Source organism: Dama dama, chromosome 12 (assembly GCF_033118175.1).
Source record: "Dama dama isolate Ldn47 chromosome 12, ASM3311817v1, whole genome shotgun sequence".
Classification (NCBI taxonomy): domain Eukaryota; kingdom Metazoa; phylum Chordata; class Mammalia; order Artiodactyla; family Cervidae; genus Dama; species Dama dama.
Window position 1 is genome coordinate 99,716,473 of NC_083692.1, and position 18,128 is coordinate 99,734,600.

Genomic DNA, 18,128 nt, shown 5'->3' on the forward strand with positions numbered 1-18,128 from the left:
TGAATCGTTTTCACTCATTTACTGCCGTCTGGAAACCATTTAATTTTTTGTGATTTTGAATGTGTTTTTTTCTGTTTAAGTGAGTGCTTTGGTCAGTCTTTCTGGTGCCTTGAGTTGAAATTTTCAGCTCTTGACACTAAAGCAGAAGAGATTAGTTACCAGAATTATGGCCTCTAATGGTGTTGAGCCTTTTCAAGAACCAACAGATTATTTCTTTTCGATTATGGTAGTTTGGTTAAATATTGCTATTGGGCTGCTTCATTTAATGCACTGTGGGTGGGACAAAATAAGGGTGTTGTTGGGATGGTAATTTTGGTATTGAGACTTTTAGCTCTCTTGACAGTTTGAGATTTAAAAAATGTTAAAAGATGAGTTAAAATTTATTTGTGTGATGTGACTTAACTATGCAGAAAATGTATAAGTTGGATGTACCTATTTTATGTACATCTGCTATACTTCTTCCCTCGAACCTGTGTATTAGATTCTCAGTGTTCAGCTTACCTTGAAAAGGGCCATGCTTAGCACAGAACTAGATTTCTTGATTGAGAAATTTTAGCATGGTTTGAAGAAATCAAGTGATAGATAAGGGAGTGTGCTGAATATGCAATACTTTACTTCTGTGTGCTGCATTTTAAGAAGCTAGATGAGAATAGCAGTTGTGTTGGCTTCAGTTACAGATTATGTCTTTGGGAGAAATAGGTCTTTTGAATCCACTTTTTCAGTATTCTTAGTTCCAAGGTTCAGTGTACTGTGAATCTTTTTATTTTTTTAAATTTCCTAGGTGCTTCTATGTATAACTGTAATGATTTGTAAGATGTTCAATGAATTGTTTTTGTACTTAACCATTATAATCTAGAAGATAGGAGTATGGTTTATATGCTTTCACAAGTTTTTGTTCAGAACTAGCAAATGAATGGTTTTAAGATTTCAAAGTGGTGTTCTGAGACATGAGCATTTGGAGACATGTGAGATCCTACTAGAGCTTTTGTAGCATGGGTGAAATTTGGTTGAAGATGTTTGAAAGTGAAGTTGGATTTTCATGGTTATGAAAAGGTGAGTTTCCTATGCTGTAAAGGAATGGTGGTCACTGCTTGCTGCTTTGAACTTGGATTATTTTTCCATTAAGTATCAATTAGTAAGTACAAATGAAGATGTATAGCAATATTAATTTTATGCTATGAGATTGGGTTGGTATTGTCTTTTAAGTCTTTAGTGATTTGTGTGTTAATATAAAAATACTCCTCAAGTCTAAGTGAATGGCATCCTTCCATAAGGAGGATTAAATTCTTCTATAAAACTTAATACATTGTGGTAGTCTTAGAAAATTTCAGGTCTGAGTGCATGTATGCATTAAAAAAAATTAAAAACATTTCATTACCTTTTCCCTTGCTTTTTTTGGTTTGTTTCCAACAGTTAATTTGAACAGTAAGGAGCAAAATCAGTTAAAAAAATTAGACTTTTTACAGTTATTTTTCTTACTATGATAATATCTCTTGGCTTTTTATCTTTATCTTTTTACCAGTGGCCCTCTGAGCTGCGTGCTCAGCAGCTCAGAGATTTTTGTTTTGATTGACATCCATTGTGTCTTTGTATTCTCTGAGGCAGTACAGTCTTTTCTTTGCATATTAATCATAGTTAAAAAGTCAGACTCATTAACATTTTCTGATTGAAGAAAAATTAGGTGTTACCTAGCAGTTTTGAATGAGGTGTTTTCTAGCCTGGGGAAGGGACTTGCATGTATTCCTGTAATGTTAAAGATAAACAAGACAAACTCATTCTATCTGAAGGTATCAATCTACTTTATGTTTTAAGTAGCTGTCTCTAGGTAAATGGGTGTTAGTAAAATAAGTTTTGTTAAACTTTATTCTTGGTAGTTTGGTGAAGCCTTGAGTTCCTCATTATGTACTAGACTTTAAAATCAGTTTGTACAGTTGCCGAAAATTGTAAAAATGAGATTATGATGGGCTTTCTCAGCATCTCTTTCTTCTTAGAATTGAGTTGTTTTTGAAGTTTCTCCACCTCTGTCATGAAGAAGGCAGATTACAGATGGACAGTATAGGCTCTGTCTCGTGCTTTTGAAGCAAATTCTGGATATCAGTTTCAAAAAATATGAAAGGTTTATTGTTATAGGGTAAAAAGTGCCCCGAAGGAGGAAGATAGCTATAGTTACTGGGCAAGGAAAACAGAAGGCAGAGATTTTAGAAGATAAAATCAGTTCTCAAGTGCTGTATGATGCATGAGGCCAGAAATGTGACCATTGCCTCGCCCAAGCAGAGTCTCATGTGTGGCCATTACCAAGCATTTTCTGGCTCCAGGTTTAATTATTTTCTCAGTATGGTTGCCAAGGGGTCCAGCAAATCTGAAGTGATTTTTCTCCCTTTAATAGTCAGTGTTTGAGACTCTGGTCCTTCCCTTGCTGACGCTGCTTTAGGACTCCAACCACACTGAAGTGCTGACACGCTGCTTTCTCCCACAGCCCGGAGCATACCCAGCCACCCTTGGCCATGTGTCACGGTCGCTGCTCACGGTAACCCGCAGGACAGAACGTACACTTGTCCCAGACAGGGGTCCTGGTTTCCCATGGCAGTGTTCATTACTGAAATGGTGGTCTGTAGCTAGGGAGCAGAGGAAAGCTACCTCCCCTGCCTGGGAGTGGATGTGAGGGGCTGGCTTCCATCAGTTTTGTCGCTCAGACTTTTACCATAAAAGTACAGAGAAGTGTAAATAAAAAACTATGATGAAGTATTCAAGTTTTATCTTGAGAAAATGTTCATAACTGACTCTTTAATTTGGGTTCCTTAGGAAATCACCAGCAAAGAAATCTCATTTGTCTTGGGTCTCCTGTGGTTAGCAGCGGGGGTGGTCTAGTTACGGTGGCAGCTTGGCAGCACAGCCTGAGAGGAATTGGCCTTATTAACAGGGTGCTCGTGTTGGCTCTGTAGTTGCTGGTCACTGTCTTCTGGGGAAAGACATGGGATGCAGAGGGCAGCTGCCTGTGTTTTTTGTTTCCTGTGGACCCTTGTTGTTAGTAGCCTTTAATCCCTTCGTCCAGTGGAAGAAGGCGGCTCTGAACACTCACTTGCTGCTTATTTGGTGTTTGGGTGTTCTTGTGGTGATTGGCCTCTATCTGGTGAGTATTCTTTGAAGACCTGTTGTTCCTGAATCCTTTTCTGGGGGTGACTGGTCAGAAAGAGGCCATTGAGTCTGTCCCTTCGTGTCATTTTTTTCTTTCTGTAACAATTTTTTTTCTTTGTGATGCATCTCTCTCGTCAGTCTACCACTGTGGGAATTTACAGGTAATAATTGCATCTTAACTTTGACTCTTGGGCCATGAGCAGTCAGGAGGGGCTGTGGCCACCTGGGCTTGTTGATTTTAGTTTCATAGCTGTTACATTGGTTTGGGAACAGGGGAAACTTCTGTGTTGTAGGGCACTGAGCAGTGTTCTGGTCTCTGAGAGGTCTTAGTTAACAGTCTTCAAAAAAAAAAAAATCAAGTCTTCAGTTGTGGACTTTTTGAGGTAAGATGTAACATTTTCATTCAGTGTGCTTACAATTCATTGAATCTGACGTTCTAAAACGTCTATAGCTATGGTATGGAACATTTGGGGCACAAATCTTCATTGTTAGTCATTTCTCACACTTGACGGGATTAGCTGGATCTTTGTAAAATGATTGCTTAGTTTGTTTTTTGTGATGTTTAGGAATAGACTGGATGACAGGAAATGAAAGCACAATCGGTGGTGACTGAAGCTGAGAAAGGTAGTGACTAACTACTCCTCAGCAGTTCGGTCAGTTCTGATACCTTGGCAACAAACGATTAGCAGTGGGCTTGGACCCTTCATGTCTCACACGTACGACACGCACTGATACAGAAGCACAGAAACGCATCTGTAGAGCTGCTCTATGCATTCTGCTGCTGTCCCAGGGCACTGCTGTCTCTACTGGTCATTCTAGGTTTGAGTTTGGATCTTACCTTTTAATTTCAAATGCAAGATCCCAAAGAACTGATTCTTTTTACTTTTTTGTTCATTTTATTTCAAATTTAGGACAGGAGACTGCTGACTCCCGTTTTGTAGACATTGTTGTTCAGTCACTCAGTTATGTCTGACTCTTTGCTACCCCATGGACTGCAGCACCCCAGGCTTCCGTGTCCTTCACCATCTCCCAGAGTTTGCTGCTGTTGTCTGAGTCAGTCATATTTTTTCTTCAGTAAGAGGGAAGGAGAATGAACTATTTTGCATATACATATATTTGTGTGTATATATATACACACACAATATACATATTTTTTCTAATTGTTTTTAAAGTTTGCTTATTAGCTTATACTTAAAAATTTGTCTTTTCTGAGTATTGATTCATACAACTTGGTGTTTTAATTTTATCTGTTGTCATTGAAAATTTAAGAGTCTTCTTTGAGAATAAAATGATGAATCAAATGAAATTGTGGTTCATGTATTAACTAACTTAAGTGATCATCAGCATTAGCTTGAATGGGAAAGGGAATAAGAATTGATTTCTTCATGTTCCTTGTCTAGTTCCAAAGCAAGGTTTGAAGTATCTTTGGTGCTGTGGAGACTAGATAATGTTCATGGAAGATGTGGAGGCTTCAAACAGTTCCCTTGGGAGTCGGTTTTAGTCTGAAAAAGGTGAAGGTATTTATGCTAAGTTATGTTAAATTGAAAGCTACAAAATTTGGTAGGAAAAAATTGATGAAACACTTAAGTTTTACCTTAATTAAAACTGTGTTTTATTACTTTAGCTGCTAGGGCATTTTACTGTTTAGATAGGCTGTGTAGGTAAACCATTGGAGTAATTCTATTGGTAGTAATGAAGTTCCTGGTGCTTGGTTTGATTAATTGTTGAACATTTAGGAAAAGGAACCCCAAAACACTGTTGGTACACCTTGTAGTTTTACTTTCTGACTGAAAGTAGTTTTCCTTTCTCCCGCTCAGTTTCAGTGAAAGGATAAGGACTGATTTTCATTCACCTTGAGTGTATCTCTCATAAGTAAAGGATTTCCAGTGACTCATGTTTATGAATCAGAAGTTTAAATGTTTGCAGGATTACTGCACTTTCAGAATCAACTAGAAATGTCAGCTGTACCCTCCACTGAGAAAATGAACTAAGTTCTCTGTCTTTACACTTGTGCTCTTTTGAAAGCTTTTGATGTAAATAACACCAGTTGAGAAGTGAGAAACCTTTTATGTTAAAAAATGTAGTTTTTGAATGATGGAAGGTTTCCTTTCTTTGTATTTTAAAACATTTTTACAGTTGATTGTTCAAATATTGGCTTTCAGTAAAAACATGTTAAATTTAGAGCCTTTGTAGTGCAATATCAATAAATTTTGCCTACTTGGGCAGTTTTAATTACTACCTTAACCTGGCTTTTGCTACTGATACTTGTAGGTTGCAAGTTGCTAATATTTTGGCTGCATCTCTTTGGACCGATAAAAAATGACAAATGTGAGATAAAGGTATGTTTATATGATAGGAAGAAATATTAAAAGGTAGAAGGTGTCTGCAAAAAATGAAAGTAACTGGTATGTATTCTCCATCTCAATTTACAGTTTGGTTGTTGACTTTCAAAGCAAAGTTGTATTGTGAGTTAAATACATAAATCCAGCATTTCTTAAATTTGTATTAGAGTCGGGGTTTTCTGAATGTAATGCTTTCCAGTCCTTGGATCTCAGGGGTCAAAGAAACACCATTCTTCTTTGCTAAAGACCTCAGATATATGATAGCAGTTTTTAAAAAAAATTTTAAGAAAGGACTTCCCTGTTGTGCAGGGGGTGCAGATTCTATCCCTGGTCAGGGACGTTCTGCATGCTGCAGCCAAAAAAATAAAAGAGGAACGTTGTGTCATACTCTTATTGTCAAAGGTACTTTGCTTTGATGATGAGAACTGACATCTGACAGACACCATGCAGAGCTGCTCACCATCCTTCTTTATAGTCATGGATGACCTTCCAGCTCACAGTTATATTTCTTCTTTCAGTCATTTTTTAAAAAGGAAAAAAGATCTAGATCCTTAGATAGATAACTAACTCCCCATTCAATCCAAATTTGGAAAGGTAGCCCATGGAGATCGGTGACAGATGGTGATGATTTCTTTGGCTCGTGGCCATCTTGACCAATAGTCTGTCTAGTTTCCCGCTTTGATAAGGGCTCGCGATGTAACTACCGAACCTGTGATGTTTGACATTAAATGTTGGTATTGCAGAAGGAGAGTCATATCCTTCAATGAATACAGGTAAAAGCACATTATGGAATTAGAAATATTAGAAATATTTATTCAGAATATAAGAATGTTTGTAAAATATTATAAATGTCTCTGTATAAATAAATGGAGTTTTTATTTAAAAAACAATTCTATATCAAATAACACAAAGCTACTTTACAGCAGCTAAACCTAAAGGCATCTGGAAACATTTAAAGCATACAAGTGAAGCATCTAAAAAATTACAAGGTATGGTACAGTGTTAAGTGTCAACCTTAAAGTGAGATTTTAATACAGTAGAACAATACTGACAAATGCAGACTTAGTCACATGTGCTTCAATAACTGACAGTACATTCAAGCGGCTTAAAAGCACATTTTCAAATAATAGGAAACTAAAATCACATGCAAAGTCAGTCAGTCTTGACAATGTCTAAAAACTGATTAGAAGTAGAAAAGTGAACATGTCTCATCCTCTTTGCATTGGGTTCACACAGAAGCAGATGGATAATACTGGGGCTCCCATTCACCTGGCCGTCCGTGGGCACTGTGAGTGTGGACCACAAAGAGAACATGTTCTCCGTGGACTAGATTTGCCGAACCGTGCGGAAGTGAGCAGTAGAGCCAGAGTGAATCAGCAGGTCATGGATATCAGGGGGTTTTGTCTCTAGCATGCTCTGTACTGCTGAGCTGATGTTTCAGATGATGAGCGGATGAGTGATTTCTGTACCAACCTTGACTGGAAAAAAATCAGTGCTGCTGGGCCAAGGGTGTGATTGTCCAGTAGCAGTTGCTGTTACTGGGGTGGAAGGATTTCTTGGTCATGTGCAAAATCTCACTCAGATGCAGTGTGAGAGTTTATGCAGTGTAACCCTTCACCAAAAATAGTTGTCTGTATGCAAATGTATCTTTCTCTACATAAGAATTAGGAAAACAAGAATGTGTGAACAGCTGCTATTCAACTTGTATCCTTTTCCACTTCCTTAATATTTGAACAGCCACTGAGTGCTCCTTGATGCTGTGGTAGCTACAGCCAGCATTACATTAATTGATAATTTTGGTGCCAGTTGTGGAAAATTACCGTATGGCAGCCTAAGGCATTCATTCACTAGTGAATACAAACTTCAGAAATTTAACTTCAGGTAAGAGAAACAGGAACTTAGAAGGTGACAATAATTGCTAACTACAGTCTGGCCTGTGTGAACATGAGATCTGAGTTAGCTAGAATAGGATTTGGGTAGACTTAAGAAGACATAATTTGTGTTTTGTAACAAGTGATGCCTCTACAGAGTAGTGCCCAGCAAGCCTCAGTGAAAGGTTATAATAGTATCTTTGCTGTCAAGTAGGCCATTCCATTGGAGAAATAGAAAAATAATTGTTAATGTGATTTTTTTTCAGAATTTTTTATAGTGTTACCAAGCGGCCCCTTGGTGCAGAAAAAATAATGTTTCTCATGCTTCTTTCCCGCCCACAAAATCTTTGGCAGCCCTATGGGATGCATCCTAATTAAATTCAGTTCAGAAATTGCAGTCATCAGAATTCTTTCCCCTTTTGACCTCTAAAAACTGTCTAATTAAAAGCTGTTTGCTGTACTTGGAAATAGGTGCGACTGTAAACTTAGGAAACATGATCTTTTTAATTCATACTTTCATGGATGAGACACATTTCCAGCTATACATTTGCAAATAATTTATGGAAAAAGCTTACGACTTTAAATTAGAAGTCATTAATAACACAAGTGGGTAAACTTCTATAGTCTTTACTTCACTCAAAACACAAGCATGGCACCCCCAACTCATGAGAGCTTTAAGATATTTAATAGAATTTAAAAATAATTGCAGGATAATTTCTATGGGCCATAGGAAACAATTCATGCCATGGGTAACTATGAGGCATTTTTTTCACTTAAAATAGTAATCTGTATGCAGGTGGGAACTAGGCCACTTACCGGTGATTTCAAGATTTTCTTAGAACAGTAGACTCTTTGCTGTCCTCATCCTAAAAAGAAAGTCTCCTCGGCTCTTAACGCGCACTGGCTCCCAGAATAGAGCGTCCAGTTCTCCGGGGTCCCTGTAAAGCTTGGCTGCAGAGGCTCAGGAAAACTTCCTAAGTTACACATCACCTCACAAGAGAATTAGCCAACCATGTTTTAACTGGCACTTGGGTTTTTTTTTTTTTTAATTCTAACATTCCAGTTTCTGGCAGCATGGGTATTAACCTCAGAAACCTGGCATGCCAGCAGATGGGAGTGAATACACAACAGTTAATTACCTGCATGGGCCATGATAAAATATCTGTGAGGTTGGGCGAGCATGAGAAATCCCAACCGTCTGATCGCTTAAGATACAACCATGTCACTTTGGGTATCATCTCAAAAGGGGGTCTTGCTGCTACCAGCCCATGGCAGCTTGGGTAGCTGGTACACGAGGGCTTGACAGGACATCAGGTCCGTTTGGTTGGCGCTTGTGTGGGCGGCACTACAGCACCAGACAGAGCTCTCTCTCACTTGAGGTTCCGCCTCAGTGTAGTAGTGGGAAGTTACACTCCAGCAGAACTGGGAAATGAGTTTTTTCTTCTCATGCCCATTTCTCTTAAGAGCCAGAGATCAAACTGAACAGCGAGGGTGACTGCCTAAAAGGGGCAACCACTGAGGAAACTGGATTCAAACAACTGAAAATGAAAGTCTGAACATTTTTAACCTTGTTCAAGTTAGATAATGAGGATCATTGTTTACCTCTGATGGAGATGTTAATATAAACCTGTTCCTATTTAGAAAGAAGAATTCAGGTTGTAAAAAAAAAGAAAATGATCCAGGCACCTGCAGTCATTTATTTCATCAGTGCGATTTTAGTAAGCCTTGCAATTAGCATAATAACCAAGTGCCCGTCAGTTCACCTTCAACAAGAGTCTTGGGGAGTATGTGAAGAATACAAGGAAAGGTAATCAACTATTTAATAGTTTTTATTCTACACATTTATAAAAGTAACAGTTTTGCCAGGGAAAGTGTTCACCCAACCAGTATTATGTGGAAATATAAATTCAAAATGAGCTAAGTAGGATCAGTAATGCCAGGGGCTCATCACGTGGGAACTGAGACTGCCCAGGTCTGGGATGAGCTCCATGTGTCTAGAAGGCAGGCTCTGTTCTCCCTTGCAGTGGTGGTGGGGATGAAAGCCTCCACCTGTGTGACATGACGCCTGGTCCCTGCCCTTCACAGCCTGCTTTGCTTCAGGAAGATGTTTCCCCTGGGCAAGTGGGAAAAATAGTTTCATCTGCTACACTTTTTTTTTTTTCTAAAAACACACTTTTGGGTCATTACATTTTCCTATCCAAAGAGTAAAAACTGACTTACTGTCACAAGGACGAAGTTTACCTTATATAACAGAAACAGAAGCCGGTGGGGGCCTTTGCAGTGACCAGAGCACCCTAGAGCTGGGCCTGAGACCAGCTGACGATGACTGTTTGAAGATGGGGCGGCCTCGCTGCTGGCCTGAGACAGGACGGAGCGTCCTTGGGGGATGGACGTGCTCTGCCTTTGCAGACGGTGGCTGGGGTGTCCTTCCCTGTCAGACAGAAGGCTGTGGAATCTGCGTCCTGCCTCTGAGAACAGCTCACTGACTCCAAGACATGAATGCAGTGATCTGGTCGTAAGCAGATTTTTGAACTGTAGCGTTGGGTATCTTTCTTCTAAGTGACTTCGGGTGGGTCTTCAGAAACAATGGCAAGTGGTCCTTTAAAATGTTATGTCAGCCTAGGGTGGTGACAACTGAAAAACTGCAACGGGGAACATTACAGTAGAAAAGGGGTGAAGAGTTGACTTTCAAATGGAAGACCTTCCTGAAAGAATTCAGGTACTTTGGTCCTGCCCAGTCCTGTCACCATTTTGCTAGAACTGACGCCCGTGGAATCACCATCTGCCACCCACTGCCACGTTTCTGGGGGCTAAGAGGCGGCCGCCTCAGCTTTCCCCCCCCTCTGCCCTTGGGAACAGCAGGGGCGCACTCCTGAGCTGGTGCCACGGTAGCAGTCTCTCAGAGGGAGGGTCAGCTGCAGAACATTTCCCTGGGGAGAGAGGCAGGTCCGGAGCCATCAGCACGTTCAGTCAGGGAGCTTTGATACACGGAGAACAGCAATTCTGCGGTGCCCGAGTCCGGGAAAGCACTAATGTGCCTCTCCTGACAGTTCAGGTCCCTGACACGGATCAGCAGGACTCTCCCAGCTGTTAGTAAGGCAGCACTGGGACAGGGAGATTCCTGTCTAAAGAGTGTTCCCTGCCCGTGCCCATCTCCACTGTGGGGTCAAGGAGGTCTTCCTTCTCCCGTTCAGAGCTGTTCAGACCCAGCTGCTCTACCTGTAGCCTCAACATACCTGGGGCTGGAAGGAAACCTGTGTGTTGTCCGCCTGTGATCAACCTCCTGGAACACCTCTGAGTGACAGCCGCCTCCTAAGAGTTGACACCTGGTGCTTGAAAACCAAAGCCTGGTTGCAGGAAACGAAGCAGCAGTTCTAGATGCTGAGCACCGTCTCCCCTCTGCACCCCCAACCCCCATCAGTTTTCCCCAGAAGGAGAAAGGAGAAATGTGAGATGCTCGAGGTAAGGCTGCAATAAACTGGGAAATCAAACAGATGATGCCTGGATTATACCGCGGATACAGAAAATGTGGGTAAGGGACAGAGCCCGTGCTGAAAGCAGCAGGAAGCCCTGTGGAGCCAGTGCGTGGGGCAGGAGTCCCCACGCCGCCTGCAGCCCAGGAGGGGAGGGCGGGACCCTCGGGGGACAGTCTATACCGCACACCGGGGCCACCTGCCCCGAGGCTGAGTCCAGGGCGCCTTCCTGCCAACCTTCCCTGTCCTCCCGACAGGTCCTGTCCTCTGAGGCCCCGTCCTCAGTGACTGCTAGACTCTAGCTTCCACGGACAGAACCGTGGAGCTCAAGTGCCCACTACAGGGACGTTTCGTTGGTGTGAGGTCTGGAGTTCTCCTCCTCCAGCAGAGCTATCCTTTGCTTGAGCATCCTCACTTGGGTCTCATGTCTCTCCACCATGGCCATCATCTGAGACTCCAACTTCTTCAGTTTGTTTTGATGCTTCTTCTTTGCTTTCTCATAGGCAGCCACCAGGTTGCTATGTGGGCACAGAGGGAAATGAGAATGAAGGCTTATCTTAAGTAGCACTGAGACACACACACTGGGTGACCTGGTCTGGTAAGTACCACTTGGAAAGCACAGAGGCCACTGGGCCTCCTAAATAAGAGTTTGAAATCAGGTGGTTAGTATTTCAACACTTGGGCTCTCCTGGTGGCCCCGTGGCAAAGATTCCGCCTGCCAACGCAGGAGACGCAAGGTCAGTCCCTGGGTTGGGAAGATCCCCTGGAGAAGGAGATGGCTGCCCACCCCTGTTTTCTTGCCTTGGAAATCCTATGGGATTTCCACAGAGGAGCCTGGTGGGCTGCAGCCCATGAGGTCGAAAAAGTCTGACACGACTTAGCAACTAAACAGGGGTTGCAGCACTCACGGTCACTCACGTATTGACTTAACCCCAGTAATCTGTCACGGAAATACAAGTAGTAGGTCTGTTGGCTGTTCCAAGGCTGCTTACAGTCCGTTGCAACACTGCAATCTTAAGTCACCTCCATAGCATGCGGACAGACAGGCCCCAGCAGCTGTCCTTGATGCTGTGGCTGATAGACTCAGAGCTCACAGGCTGTGAACTAATGCTGCCAGCCAAACCCAGGTCTCTGGGGGATGAGGGCGGGGGTCTCCATACCCTGTGCTGTGCTTAGGCGTGTCTGACTCTCTGCCACACCAGGGACCCACCTTCCTCTGTCCTTGGGGATTCTCCAGGCAAGAACGCTGGAACGGGTAGCAGTTCCCTTCTTCAGGGGATCTTCCCGACCCCAGGAACTGAACCTGGATCCCCTGCATTGCAGGCGGAGTCTTGACCAGCTGAGCTATCAGAGCTATATCACCCCACACCCTCTCTGGTTCAAAACAGCACTCCCACCTCCCTTCTATATAGTGCCAGGTTCTCAAAGCCCAGGACTCCCAAAGCCTTCTGAAGGGAAATGTGAGGTCCTTTATTTCTGTGTGAAGCTGGGTTTTCTTAGAATGTTTCAAAACAACACGCTGCCTGTGGAAGCAGATGGGAGAATCCAGCTGTCTTCTATTAAAGCAGACATTAAAAATATTTGCAAAATTGTAAAAACAGTGCCCCTCTTCTAATTACTTTTTGGAAAACTGTGATTTTTAAAATAAATGTCATTTGTGTTACATGTCATGAGTTGGGTTTTTTTTCCTTTTTTTTTTTTTTGGTAAATGAATAAAACCTTAAAAATCTCATTTGAGAAACTAATAGACAAGTTTTATTGATAATTTGAAAGAACAAAACTTTGAGGTCCTCTTTTTTTTTTTTTTTGTTAGTGTCAAGGTGTCATGTCCCATCTTAGAGCATTGCTTCCTGAAGTACCCCTCCTGATTCTTGAATGCTGCTCAAATAAACGTTGTGTAGCCAGTTTTGTTTGGAAAATGCTGGATTAAAACTAGGCTGACTTTTGTTTTTAATTGTATGACTTCTCAGAACCTCTCCTATTTGAAGTGCTAAGAGGGGACCGTGGTTGGCTACATCTGCCCTCTTTAAAGAGCATTCCTCAGGTTTCTGTGGAACACGGGGAAATGAAGCCCCGGGGAGGAGTGCGCTCCAAGGAGGCGGCTGAGGACATACCATTGTCCACAGTCAGTTCCCGGCAGTTATGGTGCGTAAATCCAAGAACCACTTGGATTATGGACAGTGAGGTTGTACCTGTTGGCTCGCTTTAGGTCATTAACAAACTCCGCCGATTGCTGGTGTCGGATTTCACTGCTCTTTGTGAGTCTTTCCAAGGCACTCACCAACTCTTGAACTCTGGCCTTTAACTTCTTCTCTCTGTATCAAGGAGAGATGAAGCACACGCCATTTAGTAACGGAGACGATGGATCGGGCTGCTGCCCTGACGGGGGCAGAGTGGAGCACGACTTAGGCGGCCAAGTCCAAAGCCCGGAGTCCTGAGCAAAGGGGAGAGGGCCCAGGAGCCCAGCACCTGGCTGCCGTGATCCTGAAGGCCTGCTGGGTCGGCTCTGTTTAATGGTAGAGACCTTGAGAGATGTGTGTGTCGCGGAGGAACAGTACAGGAAGTTGTTTCTCCTCTTCCAAGCTCCTGGAGAAGTTTCTCCAGGCAGACCCAGGCCAGCGGGCCAGCAGAGCGCAGCCTGCCCGCAGAACCCGGGCCTGGGCTCAGGCCCTTTGCCACGCTGTTCAGCATCTCCGGAACCACCGGGGGCTCGAGAGCACACACCGGGTCTGGGCACTACCTGGGCCAGGTCCCTACTCAGTGAAACCAAGAGGAGTCTACCTTGCAAAATAGAAAAGGTGGTTCTCTGTGAAAGTCCTTGATCACATTTCCCACATTTAAAAAGGATGGAGGTTATATTTGCACTTTCATTCGACTCCCCCTACTCCTTGGCTTCAAGTCTGTTGGGTCTTTACTACTACAGTGACCCGAGCTGACTGACTTGGGAGGTTTGGGGTATCCCGTCCGCTTACTGCCTATGAGAGGAGGACACGGGCAGGGGGACGGGACTGGCCACCGTCCTCCCGAGGCCCCAGTCTGGCACAGTGTCCCTCTGTATGCAGCACGCTTGGCACAGGCCAGCGCAGCCTGCGTGACTGGTTCAGCAAGCTCCCCACTGGCACATAGGCTCCAGGCTGGCAGGGACCTTCTTCAGCTTGTTGCGCTGTGTATCCCCAGCGCCATGCCCGAGAGACAGTTTCACAGCGGCAGCAGTGAAAAGAAATCACTGAAGGTATGTGGTACCTTGGAGCATATCAAGTAACCAGGATTTATGGAAGACATTCCTCTAAGAAAAACTCACGGGTGTGTGAGGAATGTAGATGAGCACAATGAGTCTGGAAGGCAGTCGGGCAGCATCTAGCAGAATAAAAAATGAACATATCCCTTGACTAAGCAACTTCTAGGGATCTTAGAGAAACATGAGATTACAGTTGGATTCACTGCAGCACTGCTTAGAACAGCTAAGAATGGGAAACAACCAGAGAGCTGGTTAAGCTACAGTCTGCTTTCAGTTCTGTTGAAATGCTCTGCAGTTAATAAAAAATGCAGGCTGACGTGCCCTGGAATGGAAAGGTCATCTGATATACTGTCAAGTGAAAACGGTGAGTTCTATTGGATGCCACAAGTTTGCAGAAACATGAATATCTGATACACTGTGATAGACGACGAAAAGTCTAAATGCCCAACAGTGCTGAACTCCTGCAAAGAGGGCATGGGACGCTTTCATTTTCTGCTCATTTCAAGTTGTTTGAAATGTTCCCAATTCTGGATGCTTTTGTAAAGTGTAGGATGGGTGTGTGGGGGTCACCTCGAGGGGGTGGACTGTCAGGAGCTCTGGGGTTCAGCCATGATTCACCCCTCCTGGCTTTTCAAATATCTGATCTTTGACATGGTCTGCCCCCAGCTACTGTAAGTGCAATTGCAGCTTCCCAAATTCATTAATGAAGAAAGGTGTTGCAACACAAAAATGCAGGCCCACTTGCATGAGGATGGTGGAAGAAAGATATTTGAAAAAGTGAGCGTCACACCCAGTGACTTCCTCCCACCCTCAAGAGAGGAGGAGCCTCCTGCAGAGCCTCCCGGTTAGTGCCTCCTGTTTGCTGAGGCTTCTGGGTCCCGGCAGCCACCAGGAATTCCTCAGATCTGGCTGCAGTTCCCACTGGGATCCTAAGTGGCACCGTCTCCCACCAGGATGAGACTGGCACCTGGGGAGGGCGGCTCCTGCCTCCCTGCCCAGACCACCGCCTCAGCCTTGCAGGGCCCTGTCAGCCCACGGGAAGTTAGGAGAGCATATGGAAGATCTGCCCCCTCGGCCCTGTGACTGTAAAGAGAGAAGAATTATCCTTTTACATTTTGCTACTGTTCTGATTCTTTTATTCTAGAGTTGATTGATAGTGCAAAAGGGAAGAAAATTATGAAGAGAATTTAACATCTAACTGTGAATTCAAATTGCTAACATAAAACTGCCCGGAGCAGTACCGCTCCCACCACGGGCCACACGGCGCACCTGCCCAGCTCCGGAAAATGAGGATCTCCCAGCCCCTACACTGCAAAGGGCTTCTTGCCCTGGGGCCTGTGGCCAGCGCCAGTGAGGACAGGACCCAGGGAAGCAAGAGAAGCCTTCACAGACCCTCCCCGACCCTGGGGAGTGGGGGAGACGGTCAAGGCTGGGGGTAGGAAGCCACATCTGGAAGCTGAGAGCTGTTCCCTGAACCCCTCAGGCCTCAGGAAGGCAGACAGGAGTGAACTGCTGTTCAAACTCTAGAACTGTGATGCTGATTTATTTAAAGCCACAAAGACAGGCTGAAACTCAAACCTAAAACACTAATTACTTTCTACTTGTTGTGTTTGATTGAGGCAGCCGCCTCCAGTAAGAGCCATGCCTCCAGGGTTGCTTGTCTGGGTTGAAACGCTAAACCCTGCACGGTAACACTTCCAGAGCCGCCTTACACCAGCCTCCGAGGGGCAGGAGCCCTTTGAGTCCTTGAGACATGGCCAGTCTGAGCTGAGGTGTGCTGTAAATGTGCAGTACCCGCTGGGGCTTTCCTGGTGGCTAAGTGGCAAAGGATCCACCCGCCAGTGCAGAGGACACAGGTTCAACCCCTGATATGCCTCGGAGCAAATAGGCCCACGTGCCACAACTCCTGAGCGTGTGCTCCAGAGCCCACTAGAGGTCAGCTACGAAGCTCTGCTCCTAGAGCGCACACGTCCTCGACCCCGTGCTCCCCAGTAAGAGAAGCCCGCACACGGCAACTAGAGTAGCCCCTGCTTTCAGCAACTAGAGAGAGCCCACACGAAGACCCAGTGCAGCCAAGAATAGGCTCAATATAAAAAAAGAATGTAAGATAACTAAAAATACTGAATATACGTTAAGATGATAGTATCGATATTCTGGATACAATTGGGCTAAATATGTTAATGTCCCTGCTTTTAACAGTTCTCAGCTACTAGAAAACGCAGATCACACACATGATGTGGACAGGACTGCTCTAAGCCTGCGTCTGTACTGACAGTGCCGGGGGTGGCCCTGGATTCTGGTCAGTAGATTTGGGTTGAGACCCAGGAATTAGTTTTAAGAAGTGCTCCATGTGATCAAAACAGCATGGTATTGGCATAGAAATAGACATGTGATCAATAGAATAGAATAGAGAGCCCAGAAATAAACCCATGCATATATGGTCAATTTATGACAAAGGAACCAAAAATACCCAACAGGGAAAGGACAGTTTCTTAGATAAATGGTCACAGGAGAACTGGATACCTACATGCAAGAGAATGAACCTGGATCACTGTCTTACACCGTAGAAAACAAAGTAACTCAAGTGTTAGGTTAATGGGTGAGGCCGGAAGCCATCAGACTCCTAGAAGAGAACATAAGCACCTTGACACCAATCCTGGTGATGGTTTTTTGAATCTGACACCAAAAGCAAAGGCAACAATAGCAAAAAATAGAGAAATGGGGCTATATTAGATTCTTCTGTACATCAAAGGAGACCAACAAAATGAAAAGAACCTACTGAATGGGAGAAAATGGTTACAAATCATGTCTTATCTAATAAGGGGTTAGTACCCATAATACTGGAGAAGGGAATGGCAACCCACTCCAGTATTCTTGCCTGGAGAATCCCATGGACAGAGGAGCCTGGCGGGCTGCAGTCCACGGGGTCGCAAAGTCGGACACGACTGAGGGACAGCACGAACACGAGTACCCATAGTGCTCCCCTGATGCTCAGACGGTGAAGCGTCTGCCTGCAGTGCAGGAGACCCGGGCTCAATCCCTGAGTCGGGAAAGTCTCCTGGAGGAGGAAATGGCAACCCACTCCAGTGCTCTTGCCTGGAAGATCCAATGGCGAAGCCTGGTAGGCTAACAGTCCATGGGGTCGCAAAGAGTCAGACACGACTTCACTTTCACCCATAATACACAAAGAACACATACAACTCAACAGCAAAAAAAAAACCAAAACAAAACACCACCACCAGATTAAAAAGTGAGCAGAACCTGGGGTTTGAATGGAAAATAAAATAAAATATAAGAAATAAGCATAAGGTCTGAATGGGCATTTTCTCAAAGACATACTGATGGCGAATAGGCATGTGAAAAGATGCTCAACATCACTAATCAGGGAAATGCAAATCGAAACCACAATGAGATACCACCTCACACTGGTCAGAATGGTTATTATTAAAAAAATAGAAGGACAAGAAATAACAAGTTTTGGTAAGGATACAGAGAAAAGGGAAACCCTGTGTACTGTTGGTGGGAATGTAAACTGGTGCAGCCACTAAGGAACAGAATGAAAATTTCTCAAAAAATTAAAACTAACATGATCCAGCAATCCCACCTCTGGGTACGTACCCAAAGAAAATGAAATCACCATCTTGGAAAGATACCTGCACCCTCATGTCACCGCAGCACTATTTACAATAGCCAAGATACAAGCACAACCTAAGTGCCCATCAGTGGATAAACAGATAAGGATGTGGTATGTATCGAAAATGCAGTATTACTTGGCCACAAAAAAGTGAAACTTTGCCATCTGCAGCAACATAATACCTTGAGGGTATTATGCTACATAGAAATAAAACAGAGAAAGACTCATACTGTATGATCTCATGTGTATGTGGAATCTAAAAAACCAAAAACAAACAAACAAACAAACAAAAAAAGCCCACAAGCTCACAGATTCAGAGAACAGACTGGTGGTTGCCAGAAGTGAGAGTTGGAGGTGGGCGAAATGGGTGAAGGGGATTAAAGGGCACACACTGCCAGTTGTAAAATAAGTCCTGAAGGTATAGTGTATAATATG

The 18,128-nt window shown here is 43.8% G+C and overlaps 1 protein-coding gene across 3 annotated transcripts in view; it reads right to left on the bottom strand.

The window, feature by feature from the left end:
- Window positions 1-9,161: 9,161 nt before the first annotated feature.
- The window catches only part of MCC (MCC regulator of WNT signaling pathway), a 300,929-nt gene continuing 291,962 nt past the window's right edge, over window positions 9,162-18,128 (bottom strand). For all 3 annotated transcript variants that reach the window (XM_061158216.1, XM_061158217.1, XM_061158218.1), the window contains 2 exons: window positions 13,014-13,136; window positions 9,162-11,339 (listed from right to left, as the gene is read on the bottom strand). In XM_061158216.1, coding sequence (XP_061014199.1) covers window positions 11,159-11,339; window positions 13,014-13,136 — 304 coding nt within the window. In that variant the 3' untranslated portion in view covers window positions 9,162-11,158. The remainder of the gene's footprint in view (window positions 11,340-13,013; window positions 13,137-18,128) is intronic.